This window comes from Pagrus major, chromosome 20 (assembly GCF_040436345.1).
Source record: "Pagrus major chromosome 20, Pma_NU_1.0".
In the NCBI taxonomy this organism is placed as follows: Eukaryota; Metazoa; Chordata; class Actinopteri; order Spariformes; family Sparidae; genus Pagrus; species Pagrus major.
The window spans coordinates 1444243-1467549 of record NC_133234.1 but is presented as its reverse complement, the minus strand read 5'-3'; the positions used below and the strand labels follow the sequence as shown (position 1 = coordinate 1467549).

Sequence of the window (23307 nt, the reverse complement as noted above, 5' to 3'; positions counted from 1 at the left end):
ACCTTCCAACACTGAGCTGCCACACATGCAGGCACACACTCACACTTCCACACTCAGGGAGGGTGAGACACACAGAGAACAAGCAGGGGAACAGATGAAGCCCTGGGACAGATAGTAATACGATGTAAAGGTATGAATAAACTCCGACTGACATAAAAACCTTTCACTTACCTGTTGCAGTATCAGGCCATGCAGAGTGGGTTTTGGGATTAGTAACCTTTTCGAAACAACGTCGCTGTTCTCTGGATAATCCACAGAGCGTGCTGTGAAGAGTTTTTACTGGAGCTACTATTGTCCGAAGAAACAGCCCCTACAGAACCTGTTAACAATTTATTTTGTTGATTATCCAGAGTGAGGGGACATTGTTTCAAGATGTTGGTGTACATTTTTTAAAAGTAAATTTTCAGTGCTCTGAATGCCACGACCAAAATCCCATTCGCCTCTTTTGTATTGTAATAGTGGAGGTAGAAGTGTCAGAGGAGGATATCTCAAAACCCAAACTACTTTCACAGATAGACACCAGAAACTAGGGAAGAGAGAGTTTTTATTACCGTCTAGCTGATCTGACATTTTAGGCTGCAGCGTCACGCAGGACTGTACCGGTCACGTTAGAGGTCTCAGTCCGACGCTCACAGCCATGAGCGGACTACACTGTTTCTAGACTGAAGTTTGCAAGCACAAGTTCCACACAAAAACATTTAGCTGTATGCTGTTAGCATGTGCTGAAGTTGACACAAAAAGCTGAGCTGTGTGCAAGTCTGTCACGCGTTTGCGTTCGGGATGAGTAACGGACAATGTGTGGTCGTTGACCACATCACCCAGTTTACCAAACCGTGACTCCTAAAGCGCGGTGTGAACTGAACCTTGACTTCTACTTTCCTACAACACTGTCACTAAAATGATATGGCTAACATGTTAGCAGGCAGTTGCCTCTACACATTCAGCAGACACAGAGCCACATTACCATTCATTTGGAGTTGTTTTTCTGGCCATCTGGCAAGTCCAATATATTTCCTCTCTTTTAGCTCTGTGTTTGGTTTCCACCACCTCCTGATAAAAATGTTGGCTCTGTATCTGCTACATGCGCCGATAAGTTCACCAGGTAGTGACTAACTTTCTCTATCTGGTGTTCGGTGCTGAGCAGCGGGTTTGTTTTCACTAACAACAGCTGCCTGCTGTGTCCAGAACACAATCCTTACATCAGGAGAGTAAACCACAACGGCCAAGTTACAAACCTTAAAAAAAGAACACAATGAGCTGAATGACGCTAAAACATTGTCGAACACAGAAGAAGTCTATTGTCATCTGTTCCACTGATAATATAAAAGTGATGATGAGTGCAGCTTTAATATACAAATGATGCTATTAGCAATCAAGTAAACGAATGAGGAATGAAATATGAGCAGTTATTGCCTTTTCAAAGTTGCCCTTTAATTGTAGGTCCACTTGGCTCAATCAGCATTATTCTGAAGATCTTGGAAAGCATTTGTGAGAAGTATCATTCAAGTTTCACATGAATCAGATTCTGACATGTTGCCTGATATGTAAAGAGAAAAAGATATGACTGATTTGTGATTATCTGTTGCTGTTTTGAGATGAAACAATAAAACCAGCTGCCAGCTGCTTGTAAAAGAACACGAGAGGAAGAGAGAGACAGAAGACAGGAGCAGAGTAGCTCAGGAATCATGAACTTTGACCAGAAACTAATCAGTGAAATCAGCTGCTGTAGTTATTTTTTGGATTCTAAGTGGAAGCCTGCACATTCTTGCTAGTTTGTAGTTTTTCCGGCTGATGCACTTTCCTCAAATGGTGTAACCTGAGTGGAAATGTGTCGGAGCTGAGGTCAACTTAGAAACTCTGTCTTTGAACAAAAGACTGAGGCCACAGATTAAAGCATTAAAGGCAGACGGAGAGAAACAGGTAGGAAGAAAAGAAAACAGTTCAGAAGACAGATGAGCAGATCCAGACACCAGAGACGGATAAATCCACAGGTGGTGTCAGAAACAAAGGTGGATGTAGAGGAAGCAGGTGGATATATGCACCGACAGGCAGAGAGACAGGCAGATAGCGCCTGCAGCCAGCCAGTAGGGGAGACAGGTCGGTGAGTGACCGCCGAGGAATGCTCTCGTGCTGGAAGAGGCTCTCAGCCTCAGAAGAATCAGCGACTGCTCGGCCAGATTTACAGAGACGGTACCTGTTTACAGCACAGCGCCTGCACAGCGCCACATCAAAGCCGAGGCACGCCCGAACACAACAACATGGAGCATGAGCCGCCATTTATAAGACAGAGGCTTTGTTCTTAATGTCACATCAGACAACGTGATGGGAACAAGTAGACCTGTGTGTTCTCAGCGTACTCTTAAATCCTTACTGCTGCGATTAACGGCCTGTCATGTTCTTTAGGTCATGGCAGCGCTGTAATGTTTGAAGCTATCTCGCCAACACATTACATGCTACAAATGTCACATAAATATTTTTGCTGGCATTTAGAGCCCTTGTGGAAATCTAAATTTTAAATATTCATAAGAAACCAAATGTTTGTTTATCATGAGACATTGCACAGCAGACAGCCACTTATAAACTAAGATCTTATCAGTTCCTTATACTGCAGCACTGTCGTCCTGCAGACCTGGGAGCGGTGAGCGATGCCAGCGTGCAGTGTAGTGTTATGTTTTTTTTATTCGGTGACTCGCCAGCAGGAACAACAAGGGGACTGGGACTGCAGGCCAGGGATTTGTTGAATGATATCTCTGGCACCGTTTGCCATTTCACAGAGGCTCCAGCCTCCAGATAAACTGCTGGTAAGTGTGCGGGGGAACGGAATCCAGAGGCCCGGCAAGGCCCTATCAGTTTCTAGGAGTCTGTCACAGATAAGGCAGCAAGGAGAACCGCAATTGGCCAGCGGGGCTGCAAGCGCTCTTTTAAAAAAGAAGTTTCAATTGGCTGTTTATCTCTTGATTGCAGGCGGTGGCGCAGATGGAAGAGGATTTCAAAGACTTGTATTTGTTAGTACACACTTTCTCACACCCACACACTAGATTTCTAAAAACTCTCTCAACCATCAGGGTCATTTTCCCTCCCAGCTCTTTATGTCAAAAAACAAGAAGACATTTTTCGGGGCGTCACAGCATCCTTCTCCTCTGTGCGGCTGTAGATGTGATCCTCAGAAGCTGGCTGGCTCTGCCTGGCTGTGTTATTCCTGCTGGGGAGATGGACACGGCACAGGGTCTGTGTATATATTATCCAGGGAACATCTGGTGTTTATTAGGCTATTCAAGAATCCACCCCAGCCTCTCAGGCCTGACTGGCGTGTGGCCTGCATAGGAGCACACTGTCTGCCTGCTGGCCACAGGTCTGAAGACACACACACATACAATCTAATATTTCCTCATAAAGATAATAGGGCTGTAGCTGCAGGTTTACTGTGCTTTTTCCTGCATGCTTCGTGCATAAAAACACTTCATTGTCATTCCCTCAGCAGCGGAGCTTTAATCCTCAGTGGATGGAAACAAAAGGAATCATTCCTGCTGAAAGCGCCATACGTCTTACCTCTTAGTGCAGTGTTTACATTTGACAGATACAGTCAGCAGGTATATGTATTGCAATAGGTTTAAAGTGCGTTGTGTGTTTTAATACTGCTGTAGAGTGTTTAAAAGTCTGTAAGCCAGCTTCAGACTCACCGGATCATGTTACATTATGCCCATGCGGGCCTGCGGAGCCACAGGCAAACACGTTTTTTAGGCACTTTGGTTCCACAGTTTAAACACACTTAAAGCTTAACATGTCCCTGTGATGTCAAATCAGGTTTTAAATCAGACCAGTGGGTGACAGGTGAGGTGGGAGACTCAGTGGGATAGCTGAGTTTTAAACAGATGATGATGTCACCCTGCTGGTGGACGACAACGGCTCGCCAACGTGACCGGCAGCTGATCCCTCCACACTTCCCCTCTGAGGAAGGACGGGCACGGCTGCCATACTGGACCGTGTGCTTTACCCACTGCCCTCCATCTGTGTGCCCTTCACTCCCTCACTGCCATGTCACAGCCTTTATCTCTCCTTCATATCAAATACTCTTTCTTCCCTTGTTTTCGTCTCTGCTTTCCTACAATATTTTAATATTTACTTTCCTCTGTCTGCCTTTCTTTCTTTCTTTCTTTCTTTCTTTCTTTCTTTCTTTCTTTCTTTCTTTCTTTCTTTCTTTCTTTATTCATGAATTTCAACCCACATAAAATGATTTCTTTCTTGAATCCATCCGCCACCCATCCATTTTGTGCTCAATCATTCTTAAATAAACCTTCTTCTCAACTGTCTGGGGGGGTGGGGGTTCAACATGCATTGAATTTTCTTCTAAGAGAAAAAAGAAAGAAAATAAAAAATATATATATGTATATATATATATATGTGTGTGTGTGTGTGTGTGTGTGCTATCCTCCTTTATCTCATCTTTCAACTCATTGTATTTTTTCCATCCAAGTCTAATTTGAATGAGAGATTAAGCCAAATATTTGCTGTTTCTGGAGATTAAAAATGCTTAATATTGCACATTAATCTTAAATTAATTTGGATGTTTGGATTATTTTTGAAAGTTTCTTATGAAGTATTACATTTCAGGTCCATTTTTCCCCAGACAGTTATACTCTACCTCAGTAGTCCAGCACAAAGATCAATATCATTCCTTTTATTTTGGCGCTGTCTTATTTCAGCCCTCAGAGATATCCCACTAAAATTATATTTGACCAAATAAGTGCTGTTGCTCTTTCTTGCTCTCAGATAATCGAACTGATGTGATGTTCTCTCCTCGCTGCCTGGTAATCAGTCCTGTGAGTGCGGCGGATAGATTGTAGGCCAAGCCAGGTTAGCTCCGGCCCTGATTATTTATACTGGATTTAACAGAAAGAGATTGTGGAAGGTTGAAAATCTCACCCGCGGCAGCCCCTTTAATTACAGCCACTCCATTTATTTTTCTAGTACTCAAGGTGTCTGGCTGAAGCCGGAGTGGAGCAGCTGAACAGATATTAGAGCAGATCCAAAACAGAAATATTGATTATTGAAGGCTGAGGGGAGTCATGTGCAGAGTGTTTGTTGGGTAAATGACAGCTGAAAGGTGCCCTGTGGAGTTTTCTTGTAAACAAACAAAGTCATATTTGCATTCACTGTTGTGCACCACAAACACATTATGTGTATTCTTGAGGCCTAAAAACATGTTGAACACGTTTCTTCCTCATCAAACATTTGCCAGTGTATTTATTCATGCAGCATATTTTAAATCCTGCATTGTTTACATCTACAGTTCTGGCCTTTGTGGTGTTTTGTTGTATTGTGTGTTGGTGTGTTGACACATTACAAACAAAATGGAGACCCAAATGTAAAAAGATCACTCTAGTGACCAAAAACGCAGGGTGCCTTAACGGATGAATGAATGATAATGATGAAATGGGAAAAAATGAGATAAGATGAAAAAAAAAAAGATATTCTATATTATCATCAAAAACAATTAATGAGCATTAAAAAAATCATTTTAAAGAATGATCGGACTGACTCATTCTTCTCAATGTACTTTTAAGATGGGCAGGGTTGTAATGAACTACAGGAGCTGGCATGGCTATCGGGCTAACAGCAGCAGTCCACAAGTTAAAAATGATACAGTGATTTTATGGCACGCGTACCTCCACCACAGCCCAACAGTCCCCTTTACTTAAATAATCCCATTTAAAATTAAACAAACTGTATTTAAATCCACTAATCCAGATTAGGATCTGCATCAAATTGTACTCACTCATAAATACCAACCAACTAATGAACAAAAATGTCAACAACAAAAAAAAACTGCTCTCAGGCACTCTCTATCTCTCAATGTTAAAGAAAGTGACAAACAATTACTGGATCCGTCTCTTTATCTGGATTCACACCAGAAGTTAATGGGGTCTATTCCGGGCCGACACTCAAGTTTTTTAGTTTAGTAGTTTTTACGTAATCCTGACAACAAACCAAGCAACCAGCCAAGGGACATGGGTGTTACCACATTGTATTTTAGAGTTAGGCTACGTGGTTTTTTTTTTATTCATTGTAACATAATACATGATAGTAAAGTAGCCACAGAATGGCATGTATATTATTACTGATGCGTAAATGTGGAAGCAGCATTGTATTGTTCTATCCGGCTGACGTGGAACTAATTTTATAGTTTAATTTATACCAATCTCTAATATTTTATACGGTCAAATCACATTTAATGTTTATCATATACTGTACAGTAAAGCATAAACAGACAATTTCCACACCCGAGTATTTACCATCAGTTACCAGTAATTACCATCAACACAGGACAGAATGTGAGTTTATCCACTCATTGAGTCTCTAATGGAGGCAGAATGGTGCCAGGCGGGCTGGTCACCAGTTTCTGGGGAGATTCCTTGGCCAACAGACAAAACAGCAAAGTGAAAGCAAAGTTTAAAGGGAACCAATCTAAATGTGGATGGTGTCATAATTCTATAACTGTCTCCTGTGCAATTAACATTAACTTCATAAGATAAAAGAAAATACTTGTCTATTGGCATGTGAGGTAAAATTGTACTCAATGCTGAGTAAATGCACTTAGTTACTATCCAGAACTGCAGTATGTACAGACCTGTGTGCGCAGTGTTTCCCTGCTGTGTCCAGTGTTGTTGATGGTGTGGTGCTGCTGTGTGTTGTGCAGACCCGGCCTCAGACAGCTCCTCTCTGGAGGCCCAGATGAGGCTAAAGCGAGCGCGGCTCGCCGAGGACCTGAATGAGAAGCTGGCTCTCAGGCCGGGGCCCCTGGAGCTGGTCCAAAAGAATATCATTCCCCTACACTCTGCCGTCACAATGACAGGTATCAGCAGAGAGATGCCGCCGTGTAGTGTAACTCACCTTTAACACCTGCTGCATCTCAAGCTGCTTGACTCCACGTGTGTGTGTTTGGTAGTAGCATCAGTTTGTTTTAATGGAAAGGAGAGCACGCTTCCCTCCTGACTGTGTGTGTATTAACAAACCATTGTTCAAGGCATACACTCAGCAGTACAAAGCACTGTGAGAGATTGTAATCTACTCAAACAAGCATGTACTTAAATGACTGCACTGCTGGACTTCAACACAGTCACATCATTTTGTCAAACAAGCAAGTAGAATGTTTACTGTAGATCTTTTATCAACGTTATGTTCCTCCACCACAGAAAGCTAATGGTTAACCCTATAAGTTGATTTAGCCCATGGCTGAATAGAAACAATGGTACCACTGTATTCTCAGACACCCTTTATAAGTGATATACACAGGCTGGGTTGCACCAACAAGGATTCATTTAATCTAAGATTAGCTCTTAAATCCAGATTTAAAATTAAGCAGAGCTCTGTTGCACCATAATAAAATGACTCTTTTCTTAGTAAAGCAATGTTTATTTATGTAGACCAAAGTTAAACAGAGTATAATCAATGTGGAGATGCTTCCCAGATTAAACATGAGTAAAATCAGTTTGCGTGCTGGATGATCCTTCTGACTTTTTGGGTTTTAAGCGGGAGGTGTCAGAAAAGTTACCACAGGCATGACTGGCCAAGTCATGCCTGTGGTACTTGTGCCTGGCCAAGTACTCATAGCGACATCACTTTTCATCATTTATTAATGAAAACCTACATTGATAACTGCATTACAACAACCAGCCAAGCATTACTTTTTTACAACAATGCAACATTAGCTCTTTTTGATGGCTTATAATTACTCTATAACGTATCAGGAAATGTTTTATTAACCATTAATTAAGTTAGGGTGACTTATTAGATAAGTGGAACCAATACATATGACATTTTAGAAGAAAAGTAATCAGTAAGTGTCGACCTCCCCACCATCATTTTCTCATGGACTCTCTCAGTACCTGTTTCCTGTTGTTCTGTCTTAATGTGAGCCACATTTCTTGGACGGAAAATCTATTTATTTGTATCTCTTGCTGAGAGAATGTTATTTACATTTTTTTAGAACATCGTGCTTATTTCAGAAAATCTCTTAAACCCAGTGTGGATCTAAAAGATGTTGTTATTGTGGTGCTGAAAAGGCAGGTTTTCATGAAGAAGAGGTGCTTTGGCGACTCTATTTACAAATGTATATTGTGAGTCCTGAGGAGTCCTCTTGAGACCTCCACCTCGTCCAGTGTTTGATTTAACGAAATACACAACATGCATGCTTGGACGCTGCACTGATTTAGCGCTATGTGAAGGATCAGGCCTGAGCAGCACTGTTTGTCTTCTAGTGCTCAACATGTTACTGACTCTCTCTATATCATTCTTGGCAGCGCAACTAGTGTTTTTGAGACTCTGGTGTTTTAGCGGTTTTATGTTTGCCCCCTTGAGCTTCCAGTAAACATGTTGCGTAAAGGAGACGGCGGGCTGCCGTCAGCTGGTTTACACTACCTCTGCAGGAGGAGGGGAGCGCCGTTTATTGAGATGAACAGCAGCTGTATTTGGTTCCACCCTTTTTCTTTAGAAGTGGCGGTGTGTATTTGAGTTTGAGTGCATCCTGGTGTGTCTGTGTGGGCGTACCTGTGTGTATGTTTGTACCTACCCTCCTCCTCCCTGCTTTGTCTGTGTGTTAACAGGCCTGTATAGCCACCTACACAGCTCTGTGACAGGAGCAGGCTGTTGCGTTCCCCTCGCCTGCAGCATTAACCCCTCACCTTAAAGCTCTACATCCCCGACACAACACTCCCAACGATTGCTTCAACCTCTGTCCGGTAATGTTGGAAACTATGTGACCCGCCGTAGACAGCCACTTGGAAAGCGGAAGTGTACATGGCTCGCATATTTCCTGCAATTCTGCCATCTCAATCTCCCGGTGACATCAAATTGACTTAAAGACTCATGGAAACAGCATGTACTGGACTGTATGTAGCAGAGAGACCAGCACGTTCACACATGACCCATCAGTGTGTGTGTGTGAGTGTGTGAGTGAAGGAGTTAAACATGAACAGGTGGGAGGAAATGGCATTTAGGACAATGCTGTGCAGTAAGCTGTGTGTTAAGCTCTGTGAGTGTGTGTGTTTGTGTGTATTGCGAGGTCATTGAGTTGCACGGAATGAGCCTGGTGCTGTGATTGAAACCAGGGTCTGTTCCTGCCTGTCACATGTTTGGATACAAAAAGAGAATCTTATACCTCCACACACACACGCACACACACACACACGCACACACACACACACGCACACACACTGCCTCTGTCCCTTCAGCTCTGTTAGATAGCCACTCTTAGCTCCTCCAATTAAAGCTGTGCTCGCTATCAGCCGGGCCAATCAGGAGCGTGGTGGATGTAAAGTGGCAGTGTCAATCTCTCACCCACGCAGCGTAACACCTCCGGGCTGAGTGTGGTACTAGGTGTCGGTGACAGACAGGCAGTGTGTGAGCACCTCTGGTCACATAGGAGACATATGTTGTGTACAACGTGCAGCGGTTTGCAATGTGCACGCAGTCTGCTCGTAAACAACACAATGTCCTCTGTCCCTCTCTTATGTCAAAAGTCAAAGGACTATTTCTGTTTATTACAACTTGATGGATTAACCTGTTGTGATTTGACTGACAGTGATCTAGCAACTTAAGCAGCCACATCTGTCGACACATTTGATTCAAATGTCGCTAAATTCCGATGCTCAGAAATATGTGACATCACATTTCTCCACAGTCACATCTAACCCGTGAAAAGACAAAAACATAAAACACAGAATTCTGTCATGTGAGATGATAAAACTGATAGTAAGAAAATATGTTATCAGGGAGGGCACCTCCAACAGACTGAATCACTGTGATGTGACGCGCTAACAACAGCAGTTACCTCCGGGTAGACACCTGGCGCTTGATTTGCATTATGGAGATGAAATCAGCAAACTTGTTTTCCTGTTGTCATTTTCAGACATTACTATAACATTTAACGTTAGTGAATGTGTTGTTATTATTAGATATGAAAGCATCAAACATATGTTTTACAGTAGACTTTGAAATAACATCATGAAAGAAGACAAATAAATTGTGTGTAAGATAGTACTGGATGCAGGGGTTTTAGACCTGGAAGTTATTGGAAACAAACATTCTGATTGATTCTTTAAGACAGGCCATCCAGATCAGATAATAATGTTAGCATTGTCTATCATAAGATCCCTGTCATCTCAGTTTATAATGTGCTATAGTGGTGCTTACAGCATTAACAAACAAAGCTGCAGTTACCAGCTAAATGGTGGTCTTGATTGTCTTGAGCAGCTGCTTCTTCACCTGGTTCATAATCAAGCCTTGAACGTGGGACCGCCAAAATAAATGTGGGCAGTGTACATTCATGCAAACCACAGATGAAACTGTACGTGTCAGTTTATAGTCTGGTGAGGTTTAGGAACAAAACCACTTGGTTAGGGTTAGGGAAATATCTTGTTTTAGCTTAACTGGATGTGTCGTCACAAACATAGTCTCCTTTTGTTACCACTAACATGGCTTGTTAAAAAAATATCAACAGTTGTTGAAACACAGTCTTGAACAGTTGTTTCTCGCTTAGCAGCCACCAACATCCCCTCCTCCTCCCAACAGGAAAGTCAGCCCATATACATGGAATCTGGACTTCACATGACATGAATGGCAGAAATGTTGATAGGATACGTATGAAACATGAAAAATGTACGTATTGTTTGCAGAAATGTCAAATTCCAACATTTTTTTATGGCAACTGGGCTGAATGTTGGCCACCAACCAGATGGGTACTGATAAGATTTACCTCACGAGCTGTTTTTGGTGATTTTCAAACAATCACCAAGTAAACTGTTGAAAGGTGGTGACATCACTAAAAAGAAATGACACATGGCAAGAAACATGAGCAGTCAGACGAGCACAGCTTTTAAACAAACGTATTTAGAAGAGAAAACGAAGGCAGATGGAACAATTATTATCCAATCTGTCAGCGTTTGCAGACCTACTGTACTTGATGTAGTTGTCTGCGCTCAGTTTCCAGTGCAGTGAGGGGATTATTAGAGACATTCTAGATGTGCTCACTTTCACTTTTACCTCCAAGTAAAGTGGTTTAAATAATCATGGATCAACTCTTGACTTGTTTAGAACCTGCCTGATCATCTGACTGCCCGTGTTTCTTCTCCATCGGACTTCTTCATAATGTCGCTGTCTTCCCAAACCTCCTGAACGATGTTATCATAATCAACAGAAATAAGGGCCTAAGTTGTAATGAGCTGGACTTATCATGTGAAAACCTTCTCTGTTCTCTATCTTCCTTCTCCCAGTGTCGAGGTGATGCAAACTGACCCCCCCACCCATCTCTCTTTTTGTTCTTCTTCCAGTAAACCATGGTAAGTTCCCAAAGCAGGAGGACTCTTACGCGTTCGAGGAGGACAGCAGCAGTGAGAGTCTGTCTCCAGAGCAGCACCACAGTGACGAGTCGCAGGGCTCGGCCTGCCCTTCATCTGAGGCTGTCGGCAGCACGCCCTCCTCCTCCTCCTCACCTGCCCTCACCAGCCCACGACAGGTAAAAACACCTCTCTCTCTCTCTTTTATGCCTCTGTTTTGCTCCAGCTCTCTTCCACTCTGACCGTGCTGCTCCTATGGCAGTTGATGCCATTGCTTTGCTTCTTCTGCCCTCCTGTGGTGGCAGAGTGAACTGCAGCACCATCACGCTCAGCCTCCTCTGTTTTCCACTGACCGTTGGACTGACTTGAACTAGGCAGGTGTCACATTCCTGCACGCCACCACAGCTGCCTGTATTTTCTCACTGCTTACCTTTCACTCACGATGACCTCATTCTTAACGGCCGCCATCAGCAACGGTCACTGGATTGAATTAATGCCAGAACAGGATTGTTTATATCTGTTAGACGTCCATCTTTGAAATGTTCCAACTGAATCACCAGCTCTCAGCGTCTCATGTCAGTTTAACATTTCTGTTTAGAGCTTTTTGGAATACTTCTGCAAATAAAACATCAATACATGTGCGTGTTAGGGTGTTATTATAACATTTGGATTACAAACTCACTGTCCTCAGCAGCCCCAACGTCTCCTCAGTTTAACTTTAGAATCCTGAAGGAGAAATCAGTATCGCAGGCAGGTGAGGAAAACAGATATATTCACACTAAAATAATTCAATCTCAAGCAACAATAGAAAATCAATATTGATTGAGTATAAAAAATATCCAAATCATTTGATATACTTTTGGTCACTTTCATTATATAAGGTGAACTAATGGTTTATAAAGTTTGGCTCAAGGCAGCTTGATGGACGAACTTGTGAGAGTGACACTCAGCTTCTAAACACTTAATGATGCATGAAGTGTAACCAGTGCATTCTGGATTTGCAAAATGTTTGATTTTAGTTCTACAACATAGGATTATTGTCTCTGAGTATGGATGGATGTTAGTACTGGTTGTTATAAAAGTAAAAATACATGTTGTCCAGGTAGAACGTCCCACGTCACTGTTATATATCATACTACTGGATTATCATTAACGATCCATTAACTTGTAATTAATTTAATGTTGCAGCTGCATAGTGAGACTTCACTTGATATATTGTGGGGTGTTGTTATAATCGTTATAGGTTTAGAATGTCAAAAAAGTACTATATATTGCTCTGAAATGTTGTGCAGTAGAAGTAAAAATAATCAAGTAAAGTAGAAGTACATGTGACTTAAGTAAAGTAGTTGAGTAAATGTATTTGCTGTATACATATATTTTGAATATGAGTTTAAAATATGAAAATAAAAACCCTCTGGCTAAGCTTTATTTCAGTGTCTTTAAATTCATTAATCCATTTATGTCAGTGGGTTCAACTCAGGGTTAGAAGTATGAAAATGAAATGTAAAATGCATATAAACATAATGCATAATATAGGGCTTTACTTTAACTATAAATACTTGACTAACCAATTGCATATGAATACAGAAATATAAACAGATAAATAAAATATATAGCTAACTTAAATAATGAGCATAATAATAATCATGTGGCAGTTAAGTCATCTTGTTTATTTGCCAAATATCAAAATGTGCAAAAAAATAAATTGTGTTTAAATGTTAAATCAAGTGGACAGATTGTTAAATATCGGGATGTTAGCATTGCCGCTGTTAGCATGTTAGCAGTTTGACATTGATGCATTGCTGTGACCAAGTAGAGCCACACAGAGCCACTAGCATGGCTGAAGACTCTTAAATCTTGCTTTCCAATTAGTTTATTCACTGTTTAATCTATAGAATGCAAAAAATAGTGAAACATATACAACATACAACCCAGAAGTCCACTAGTCAGAGATATGCAGTGTATATTTAGAAGCCGGCCCTTCTGAGTGCCTCTGATGGACCCAGAGAAGACTACATACATGTGTTGTTTATATTGGTGAACAGGGAGGTGCAGCCCGAGACCCACCTGATCAAAGCCAGGATGAAGGCCTGTCTGGTGCCAACAACAGCCAGGCGACTCCCCCAATACCTGTTCCTGCTATTGTCAAGGTCAGCAACATTTAAAGAATGTACCTCCATCTTCCCTTCACTTTTTGATGAAGCTGACTTTACACTTCATTTTTTGTGCAATTGCCTTGTACAGACCAATAGCTTGCATGCTGACACTATCTCACCCTCCGTACTCTGAACAGTCCAAGACGTCAGACAAGAACCGTCACAAGAAGCCCAAAGATGTGAAGCCAAAGGTGAAGAAGCTCAAGTACCACCAGTACATTCCTCCGGACCAGAAGGCAGAGAAGTCCCCTCCGCCCATGGACTCGGCCTACGCCCGACTCCTCCAGCAGCAGCAGCTCTTCCTGCAGCTGCAGATCCTCAGCCAGCAGAAACACGCTCACACACATCCACAGTCGCAGCAGTCTCAGCTGCACACACACACTCCACAGACACAGGCCCAGGTCCAGGCTCAGCAGCGGCAGCCCGCCTTCAGCTACCAGCCCCACCCACAGACCCAGACCCAGAAGTAAGTCACAGAACTGATGATTAAATATTTAGTCTACTGCTCAAGGTCAAGAAGGACATTATACACTTAAAGGGACACTGTGTAGTTTTGGAGAAGAAACTTAAACTGAGAATTTTAATATTTATAATATTAATGAGGTAATAATACAAACTTTTTCCATAAGTGAATAAACAAGCTGTTCTCAGAGGAAAATAAGGTCCCAGAACACTGTTTGAAGCTGGAAAGGTGGCAGGGTCCGCCACATATAAACAAAGTAAAACAGTATTAATTGTGTTGTCCTTTAAGGTCAGTTTGTTTATTCAGTCATGAAAACAGAGAGTTTCAGCCAATGAACATCTTTCTCTTCTCATTAACATTTCTTCACCAAAACTACAGACTGCTCCTTTAAGTCAATAAATGAAGTTTCATTTGTTATTATAAAGTGCCTGTAAGTTGGAACAAATGGATTTATGAATGGTCAATAAATGATTTACTAATGTCACCTAGTTCAGTATTAGGTAGTGCTTAGTTCGTTAGAAAGTTATACCCATTACTTTCTATTAATGACTCTCTACTACTATTTATAAATATAGACTTGATGGCTTATTGAAGAGTTAGAAACGAACAGTATTAGTCAGTCATTAATAAAGGGGTATGAGTTTGTCACTTTCTGATAAGCAATCAGCAAAACCTAGTAAGTTAGCAGCAAAGGCTAGGTAACTAGCAAAAAAGGTGATCTTGACCTACGTTACCTTTAGTACCTGCTTTTTAGCCTGTAGGCGGAAGCTGTTTGCATCTTCGAAGGTATTTTCATGATCTCATGGAGGTTTCCCGTCTTCCTGGGATGTGAAACCAATGTTTTTCCTAAACCTCGTGTTTCCACAGAATGTGCCTGTGAATGTAGCATGAAACATGTACTATAAAGAAGAGAGCAGTGGGGGCATGTTTGTAGTGCTGTTGCTGGAAAGCTGGGCACAGTCTGGAAATAATGGATATATAGACGTGGGCAAAGATATTCAAATGGCAAAATGTCTGCTGTGAAAAAGTTCTTTCAAGGTACTCAGAGACCCTGAATTGCTGCAATTTGCGTCATAATACTTATCCCCTCTGAGAGTCCCAACTCAGACGAATCTGAACTCACAGGCCCACTGTTATAGATTCAATATGACTAACACGTCTCAAGGACATCATTATCTCTGTGGACCCACTGAATAAACGTCCATAAATCTGCATAGAAATCATTCTAAAGAGACATTCTTAAAACTCCAGAACTTGCCTGAGAATCATCATGTTTTTTCAGTTTTCTTCAGTGTAAAAGTAATCCAGTGTTAATTATCCGTACATTCATTAGACCACAGCAAACGGGAACTGCTAACAGGTAATTCAGCATGCTTTAACAACACAGTTGTCTCAGTGTTGTCTGAGAGGAGGCTCACAGTGACAGACCATCCTTGCCCTGGACATACATGGACACAACCTTCACATTATTATAAGCATTGGGGAAATTGTAATTTTGTTGAGGAATATGTAAAATGTTGAAAATTATAATGTGAAAGTAGAAGTAGAATACATAAACATGTGTAAAGCTTTATATTGCTTTGTAAACTTCATTTTTGACTCATCACAGGAGGATTTCTCCCAGTCGGGCAACTCAGAACTTGTTCTTATGAATAAAGCACGATTAGAGAATCATTTACTTTTCACATAGCCATTATTTACAAAGTACAATCCAGTTGTAAAGGGTGTCTCATTAGAGGTGGTACCAAGTTGATGTATGTTTTTTACTATTGCTATTTTTACTAATTAAACCACTTCAATTGTCTCATTGCAGAGGAGCCAATGAGCAGCTCTCAGCTTGTAGCTCCAGCGGTCCATCCAGCCAAGCCAACAGTAACTCCTCCTCCCCGGTCAAGAACACATATCCCAACCAAAGCAACATCTCACCGGTCAAACCTGGGCCCCTGCCAGCTAATCTGGATGACCTAAAAGTAGGTTTTACAAAGTAAAAGTGAGATAAGAAAAATGGACACTGTACAGGAGATACAACAGGAGGGCCGACATAACTACCAGTTTAACATCTCTGTTATTTTTGCCATTAAAGGTATCGGAGCTCAGGCAGCACCTGCGTATTCGCGGCATGCCCGTCTCCGGCACCAAGACGGCCCTCATCGAGCGACTCCGACCTTTCAAGGACTCTAACGCCGGCTCCTCGCCCTCTGGCTCATCTGACATCACCACAGTGACCTTCCCTGTCACACCAACAGGGTCCCTGTCCTCCTACCAGTCCCCGTCCTCCTCCAGCGCCCTGTCCCAGGGAGGCTACTACCCTTACCCCAGCACCTCCTCCACCCCTCCCATCTCTCCGGCCTCCTCTGAGCTGTCCCTCAGCGGCTCGCTCCCCGACAGCTTCAGCGACGTCCCCATGTCCTCACCAACACAGTTCGCCCTGCAGCCATCTCCGGCCCAACTCAACATGGAGGATGGCCTGGGAGGAGGCAGTCTGGGCGGGGGAGGACTGAGGGCCGGGGAGGGTGGATGTATGGATGGCATGGAAGCTGAAAAAGATAAGATGTTGGTGGAAAAGCAGAAGGTGATAGAAGAGCTGACGTGGAAGCTGCATCAGGAGCAGAGACAGGTGAGTAACCATCAGCATATCCATCGACAAAGACCCTGTGTGGAGGTTCAAGCCAGCACTGAATGTAATATGAAAATACAGACACGGTGTAAAAGAACAAAAATATGACGTTAGAGCTGCAAACATCTTTAGAAGCCTAATTGAATGATATATTTACGTTTCAACATGCTTGTCAGGTTGAAGAGCTGAAGATGCAGCTCCACAAGAGGAAACGCTGCTATGGAGCAACACAGGACGCCATCCCGCCCCCATCTCACCCCTCCATGCACCACCAGCACACTCCAGCCATGATGGGCCAGCACTTCTTTGGGGTGACCATCAAGCAGGAGCCCATGTCCTTGTCCTCCAGCTGCCCTCTGTCCTCTCCCAAACAGCTGAAGAGCTCTCCTGGCAGCTGCATGGAGGATATGGGACACTGCAACACCAACCTCCCCAATATGGGGGGTGGGCCGCAATGTATGGACACGACCCCGTCCTCTGGCAGCCCCTCCACAATGTCTGCCTTCCTCAGTCCACAGTGCTCACCACAGGACTCCCCCATTGGAAAGCCTTCTTGTAGCCCCCAGCCTTCGTCTCCTAATAATCCCTACCTGCTGTCACCCCCACTGGGAAGAGACGGCTGCGGTCACCCTCACCCCCAGGGCAATAACAGAGCACGCAACATGCAGCAGGTATGATATACTTCTTAAATGCTCTGTGGTGAAGTCAGAAAGTTTATCTAAAGTAATAATACCAAGTGATAAATTACCATGGTTAGAAATAACCTAAATTGTGATATTGTCAGTAGACGATGGTATAATCAGAAAACTGCTGAATATCAGCCTTGATAATGATAAATAATGACAGTGTTAGTTTTCTGATAATTAGCAGGTATGGTTTACCAAATGTTTGCCAACTTAGTTTGACATGTTGGCATGCTAAATTAAATAAAAATTAATGCTAAATTAATTATGCCAATTAATCTTAAATAGGAGCTGCTGAGGCTGATGAAAATGTCTTTTTTTATTTAATTGATTTGGTCAGGGGATTTATGAAGTCAGTTGGGGTTATTGTCTGGACACCATGAAATCCATCTTATACGTGTGGAAATATTTCAGGTTCGGCTGAAATGGCGGACTGACTAGCATGGCTGAAAATGCTCTGATTTCTAACCGTGAACTGAGTTTTGTGATTCACCCTCTAATCTTCTATAGTTCCTAAAACAATTGTAACCACAGTGTCTCTGAATGGTGCCTTCATGTTTCTAATCTCTGTTGTGCTTTCTAACATACATGGTTACATTTGACTCTTGGCAGATGCAGCAGAAGAATGGCGGCCAGGCTGTGAACTGTTCCTACCCTTCTGACCAAAGAGGCCTTCAGGGAGTCTTTCCCAACTCGACTGATTGTGGCCACGGCGGCTCAGCCAAGGCTGAAAACCAGAATATGCAGCCAAAGGTAAACATTATGTCAACATGAAGGGCACTGCAGTGTTGTCATGTGGGTGTCATGTACCTCATCTGAATCACCTCACCTTCACGTAACTGTTGTCTTCTCTATTCATTTGTGTTCTGTCTCTGACTCTATATAATTGTGTGTTGTTATGAGGTTCATTGTTGCTCTCGTCATGGCTCTGCTCTTAAAAACAGAGTTCATCTGTTTTCATCACAAATTCCTTCACATGTTGGTGACTTTTCCTTTACAAGAACACAACGCCAACCCTTTCCTAAAGGGGAAATGGTTAATGTCATGAGATTATTCAAACACGGGGGCCTGATTAAACATTTTTCCGCTTTTTAAAAATCTGCAATACACATTTGGTAAGCTCCTCCATTCTAATTGGTGAGCTAATGTCACTTTTCACTTATTTCTCATATAGATGTCAGTATTGCCCTCACCTCGGCATGTTGGCCAAAAGTGCCAGGTCTCTCCCCCTGCCTTCAGTAGCTCAGATTCAGATGCATCTGACTTAAGACAGCCCCCATGCTATGAGGATGCAGTAAAGCAGGTAAACTCAAAATCATGCTAAAATTCAGTGGAGAATGGCTGGCCAGATTTATTTTATTTTACCTATCGGCGTTGCTCTTCTCCTGTCTCCTGTTTTTTGTCTCTTTAAGTCCATCACCTGTTCTCCACCTCTTTGATCCATCCATCCGCTTTGTTCACTGCACTAACTTTCCACCCTTTACTAACCCTGGAGCAGATGGGTGTTTGAGTTGTACAAACATTTTTTGAAGGCAGATGTTTTTCAGTTGGAGAGGCAGCTACTAAAGCCCTACAAACAAATTATCATTAGCCTGTAAAAGCTTTTCGCTAATACATCAATGGCAGAAACATGTATATACATAAATGTATATATATCAAAATTGTTTGTTAATGTTATGTTTTATTTAAAAAAAAAAAAAAAGGCCAATATATTGAAATTGGATTTTTTTAAACTGTCAAATATTAATGTGGGTGACACTGATGATGTTGCAGGGACAGCAAGCTAGCCAACTAGACACTACAGCAGTTGGAAAATAACCAAGTTTATTCAAATTACAAAAATAATAAAAGAAAAGAAAAAAAAATCTCACTTATCTGGCAGTGGTAGCTACAGTTGCAGTCAAAAGTGTACATCCACTCATAAAGAACATGTTTATCATGGCAGTCTTCAGTTCCAGTGATTTCTACAGCTCTCATGTTTCTGCGATGAATGAGTGGAACACAAACTACTTTGTCACAAAAAACTTTCATGAAGTTTGGTCTTTGGTCTTGTGAAAATGTGACCAAATCTGCTGGATCATAAATCTACATACAGTAAATCTAATATCTGGTTAAATGTCCCTCAGCCAGTGTCACCTCAGTTAGGTGCTTTTGATAGCCATCCAAGAGCTTCTGGTCGTCCTCTGGATGAATTCTTAACCACTCCCCTTGACAGAATCGGTGAAGTTCAACTAAATTTGTTGGCTTCCCGGCACAGACTTGTTTCTTCAGCACAGTCCACATGTTCTCGATGGGGTTCAAGTCAGGACTTTGGGAAGGCCATTCCAAAACCTCAGTTCTCGCCTGATTGATCCGGCCTGCAGAGGTCATTCAGAAGAAGTTAAGATGCTACAAAGAACATTTGATTCACACAACTTTCTATAATCACCTGAATTGATCGTTCAAGTTACTGTATGTATATTTATGATCCAGCAGATTTAGTCACATTTTCAGAAGACCTATAATAAATTCATTAATGAACCAAACTTCATGAATGTGTTTATGACAAATGTATTCCATCACAGAAACATGAGAGCTGTAGAAATCATTGGAACTGAAGACTGCCATGATAAACATGTTCATTATGAGTGGATGTACACTTTTGACTGCAACTGTAGCTAAGAGTTCCATCTCAATCGAAGAACTGCTTCGTCTACAAGAAAAGTTTGTGTGACCAAAACTCTGTTCTCCAAGTCTTTGTAACCTGCTGAAAGCTTGCATATGTTTCATAATGTAATTGAATTAAAATTTGAATTGTTAAAACAGTCTTCAATTAATAAAAAGAATCACTTTCTTATTATTGTTCCAGCAACTGACCAGAAGTCAGCAGATGGACGAACTTTTGGATGTGCTCATAGAGAGTGGAGGTAAGGTGACAATTCACAAATGATGTTAGCGTAGCTAGCACTGCATGCACGCGTAGATGGTTTAAAGATGCTTCAAATCTACACGTAGATCACCAAGTGCCTTGGTTTGAAGTCACAGTGGTATCAGATCCCCGTCCCTGCTGTGACCCTCCCTCCTCTCCTCTTTCTCTTCAAGAGATGCCAGCTAACGCCAGAGAAGAGAGGGAGAGGTCCTCTGTAACCAAAGTTGTGCCTCACATTACTGTGTCCCCAGGGTGTCCCGGCCTCCTCATCCCGAGGTTCCACCGCCACTACGAACAGCTGTCCGCCACCCAGCTCCCTTACGACCACTCGGCCAATCACATCACTGAGAGCCACCTGGAGACTCTGCTGGGAAGTCCAATAGGCCGGGGAGGAGAGGTGGCCCTTCTTAAAATGGCTACTGAGGACGGAGGGCAGGAAGATGAAGGGAACAGAGACGGCGAAGGGTACGGCAGCCCCCACAACCACCACCGCCACCCTCATCATCCCCAACAGGACAAACTTGTGACCAACAGAGATCTGATGGACACCCCTCTGTCGCCCATCAGCACCAAGGTGTCCGCCGTCCCAGAGGTGCAGGGGATGGTCAGCATGACTTTCAGCGAGACGCCATGGGAGACAATGGAGTGGCTGGACCTGACGCCACCCAGCTCGGCCACGGCCTTTAGTGTTGCTCCACCTAGTGGACCCAGCATCTTCAACACAGAGTTCCTGGATGTCACAGACATTAACTTGAACTCTGCCATGGACCTTCACCTGGAGCACTGGTGAAAGTGTTACTGCCACCACAGTGCCGGTTAGCAACATGCTCGCCATATGCCGTCAAACACAAGACACCAGCTTGCAAGTAGCTGTACAGACTGCTCATATCAGCTATGATCATACCAAAGAACTATTGAATTTTGACTTTTGAATACCTTAACAGCTTCAGTCCAAGTGCCAGAGGTTCCTCCTGTTATAATACAGTGGGACTAGACCACAAGCCTACATCCATAGATTGATGGCTAAGTCAGAGGTTGAACTATAGAATTATATTTTGACTTATCTTCTCCACTTCACTGAAATGAGGTTCTCATGTTGTCCTTATACCCAGAATCCAAAGACTAGGTGCTTTTTGACATGATCTTTGTCCATTTTGGACAACGACGCGCACAAACTGCCAAATAAGTATGTGGACACATGAAGGATGTTCTAGATAATGAAGTACACGACTACAGTGCTTTATACCAACACTTTATGCAATGTCAGTGTTACGCCACCTAGACTTGAAGACACATTTTGACAATCATTGTATATTTTGAGTCTATGTTTGTATTACTGGAAAAAAAAACAAAGGACTTACAAGGTGAATTGGATGCTTAGCACGGCCATTTTGTAAATATCTTAACTATCTGTACTGACAGAGACACGTCGACGTCTGCATATTTTGTCAGTGGTGTGGGAGACGACACAAACCACAAATCTAGTGTATTATGTAACCAGTTCATCATTTGTTGTAAATATGACAAAAAAATCTCACTGTGCACCTCTAGCTAAATACACGTGTCACAGTTTGCTTGAGCTTAGAATATGTGTGTAGAAATGGTTGTCATTCCTTTGAAGGACTTTTTTATACAAGTGTCTTGATGCTATTTGGCGCATTTATCCACAGAATGACATTATGGAGAGAAACTGATGTCTTTGAGAAAACTTTGGTCTTATCGATTGTAGCGGCAGACAAACTGTGCCTTATATTCAACAGCTTTTCATGAAGAATTTTTTATACCAGTTTCCCTTTACAATTAATTACAATTAAAGCTGTTGACGGATAAAGAATAGAGAAAGCTCCGACAAAAGTCTATTTTTCTGTAGCTGAAAATTCAGTCAAATTTAATAAAAAACACAACTTCATCTCTCTTTTTGTTTTACTAAGTAGTTTTTTGTCCATACAAATTTCACCCTTTCTATTCCCAGGCCCATCACAGTTATTTATTTTGTCTTTTATATATTTATATTTTATCCTGTATTTATACTGACATTCCTTTCTAACAGATTGGGGCTCTTTGATTTATCAGAAAAACTCCAGTGCTGCCATTCTGACCACGGACATTTCTTAGTAAATCAGTTCTCTTAAAAATGTGATACAGAGTGAAGAAACCACTTGTAAAAGCCATGCTTTCTTAAATCACTTTTCTTTAAGCAATCATATGAAGTGGAAATGTCCATTATAAGCACTTGTGAATAGGAAAATGTAATATATTCAGATCTTTACTGTGAATACTGCATATCAACACTGCATAAACTAGTACCAGAGCCAGCCTAGACACACAGTAGTAACACTAATGAGATGAGTTCAGACGGTTCAGTTTGGTCTGTTTTAAACACTTGTTAAAGGTTAAAGGAAGGACTCTGTCACTGTGGTGTGGACTCTCTTCTCGTCTAACACTCAGCAAGACAGTAAATGAGCATAATTCCCAAAATGTCAGACTATTGCTTTACGTGGATTGGCCAATCAGTTTCTTGCATTAACAATCATGTCCTCCGTAAACATGAATTTCACTTTGTGTTCTGTTTTGACCAATACTTGTTTTATTTTTCCTGTTACTTATAAAGTGTTGCACTTGTTAAATGGGTTCAGTGGTTACTTGTAGGCTATGATGCCCATTTTGAATATATGACAAAGCTGATATTCTTTACTTCCTGTCGTCTGTTTAAAGAATTTCTACTGGCCTTTATTTTTGTCTGTTTGTTTGATCTCATTCATTTAGCAATCATTTCCCCTAATGAAGAAAAGAAAATCACATCTGACAGAAGCTTCCATGTTGCTTAGCCACTGACTTGCTTTACTATTGTAAAAAAAATACAGTATTTGCCTGCATCCCTGTATACTACAGAAAGAATAAACTTATCACAGCAAAATCATTTCTGCAGTCACTTTTTTTATTCGTGTCCAATTTGCAAGAAGCACACAGTACAGCTGTTTAATCTTTCCATGGGAACTTTATTTGTAACCCTTGATAAAGATACAATATAATATTCTTCGCCCTTAATATTATCTTATAATCTAATATGAACATTCTAGTAAATTGCAATTTATACAACATGTACCCTGGAGATTCACCAGTGGTAAGTTAGCTTCCTGGAAATGT

General features: G+C 41.9%; 1 protein-coding gene across 1 annotated transcript in view; it reads left to right on the top strand.

Moving 5' to 3' along the window:
* Positions 1-23080, top strand: part of myocd (myocardin) — a 28653-nt gene extending 5573 nt beyond the window's left edge. Inside the window, exons 3-12 of the mRNA XM_073489062.1 lie at positions 11328-11512; positions 13379-13483; positions 13627-13955; positions 15766-15922; positions 16036-16569; positions 16746-17240; positions 17865-18005; positions 18427-18555; positions 20101-20158; positions 20334-23080. Of these exons, the coding sequence (XP_073345163.1) occupies positions 11328-11512; positions 13379-13483; positions 13627-13955; positions 15766-15922; positions 16036-16569; positions 16746-17240; positions 17865-18005; positions 18427-18555; positions 20101-20158; positions 20334-20950 (2750 nt within the window). The 3' untranslated portion in view covers positions 20951-23080. The remainder of the gene's footprint in view (positions 1-11327; positions 11513-13378; positions 13484-13626; positions 13956-15765; positions 15923-16035; positions 16570-16745; positions 17241-17864; positions 18006-18426; positions 18556-20100; positions 20159-20333) is intronic.
* Positions 23081-23307: the final 227 nt, after the last annotated feature.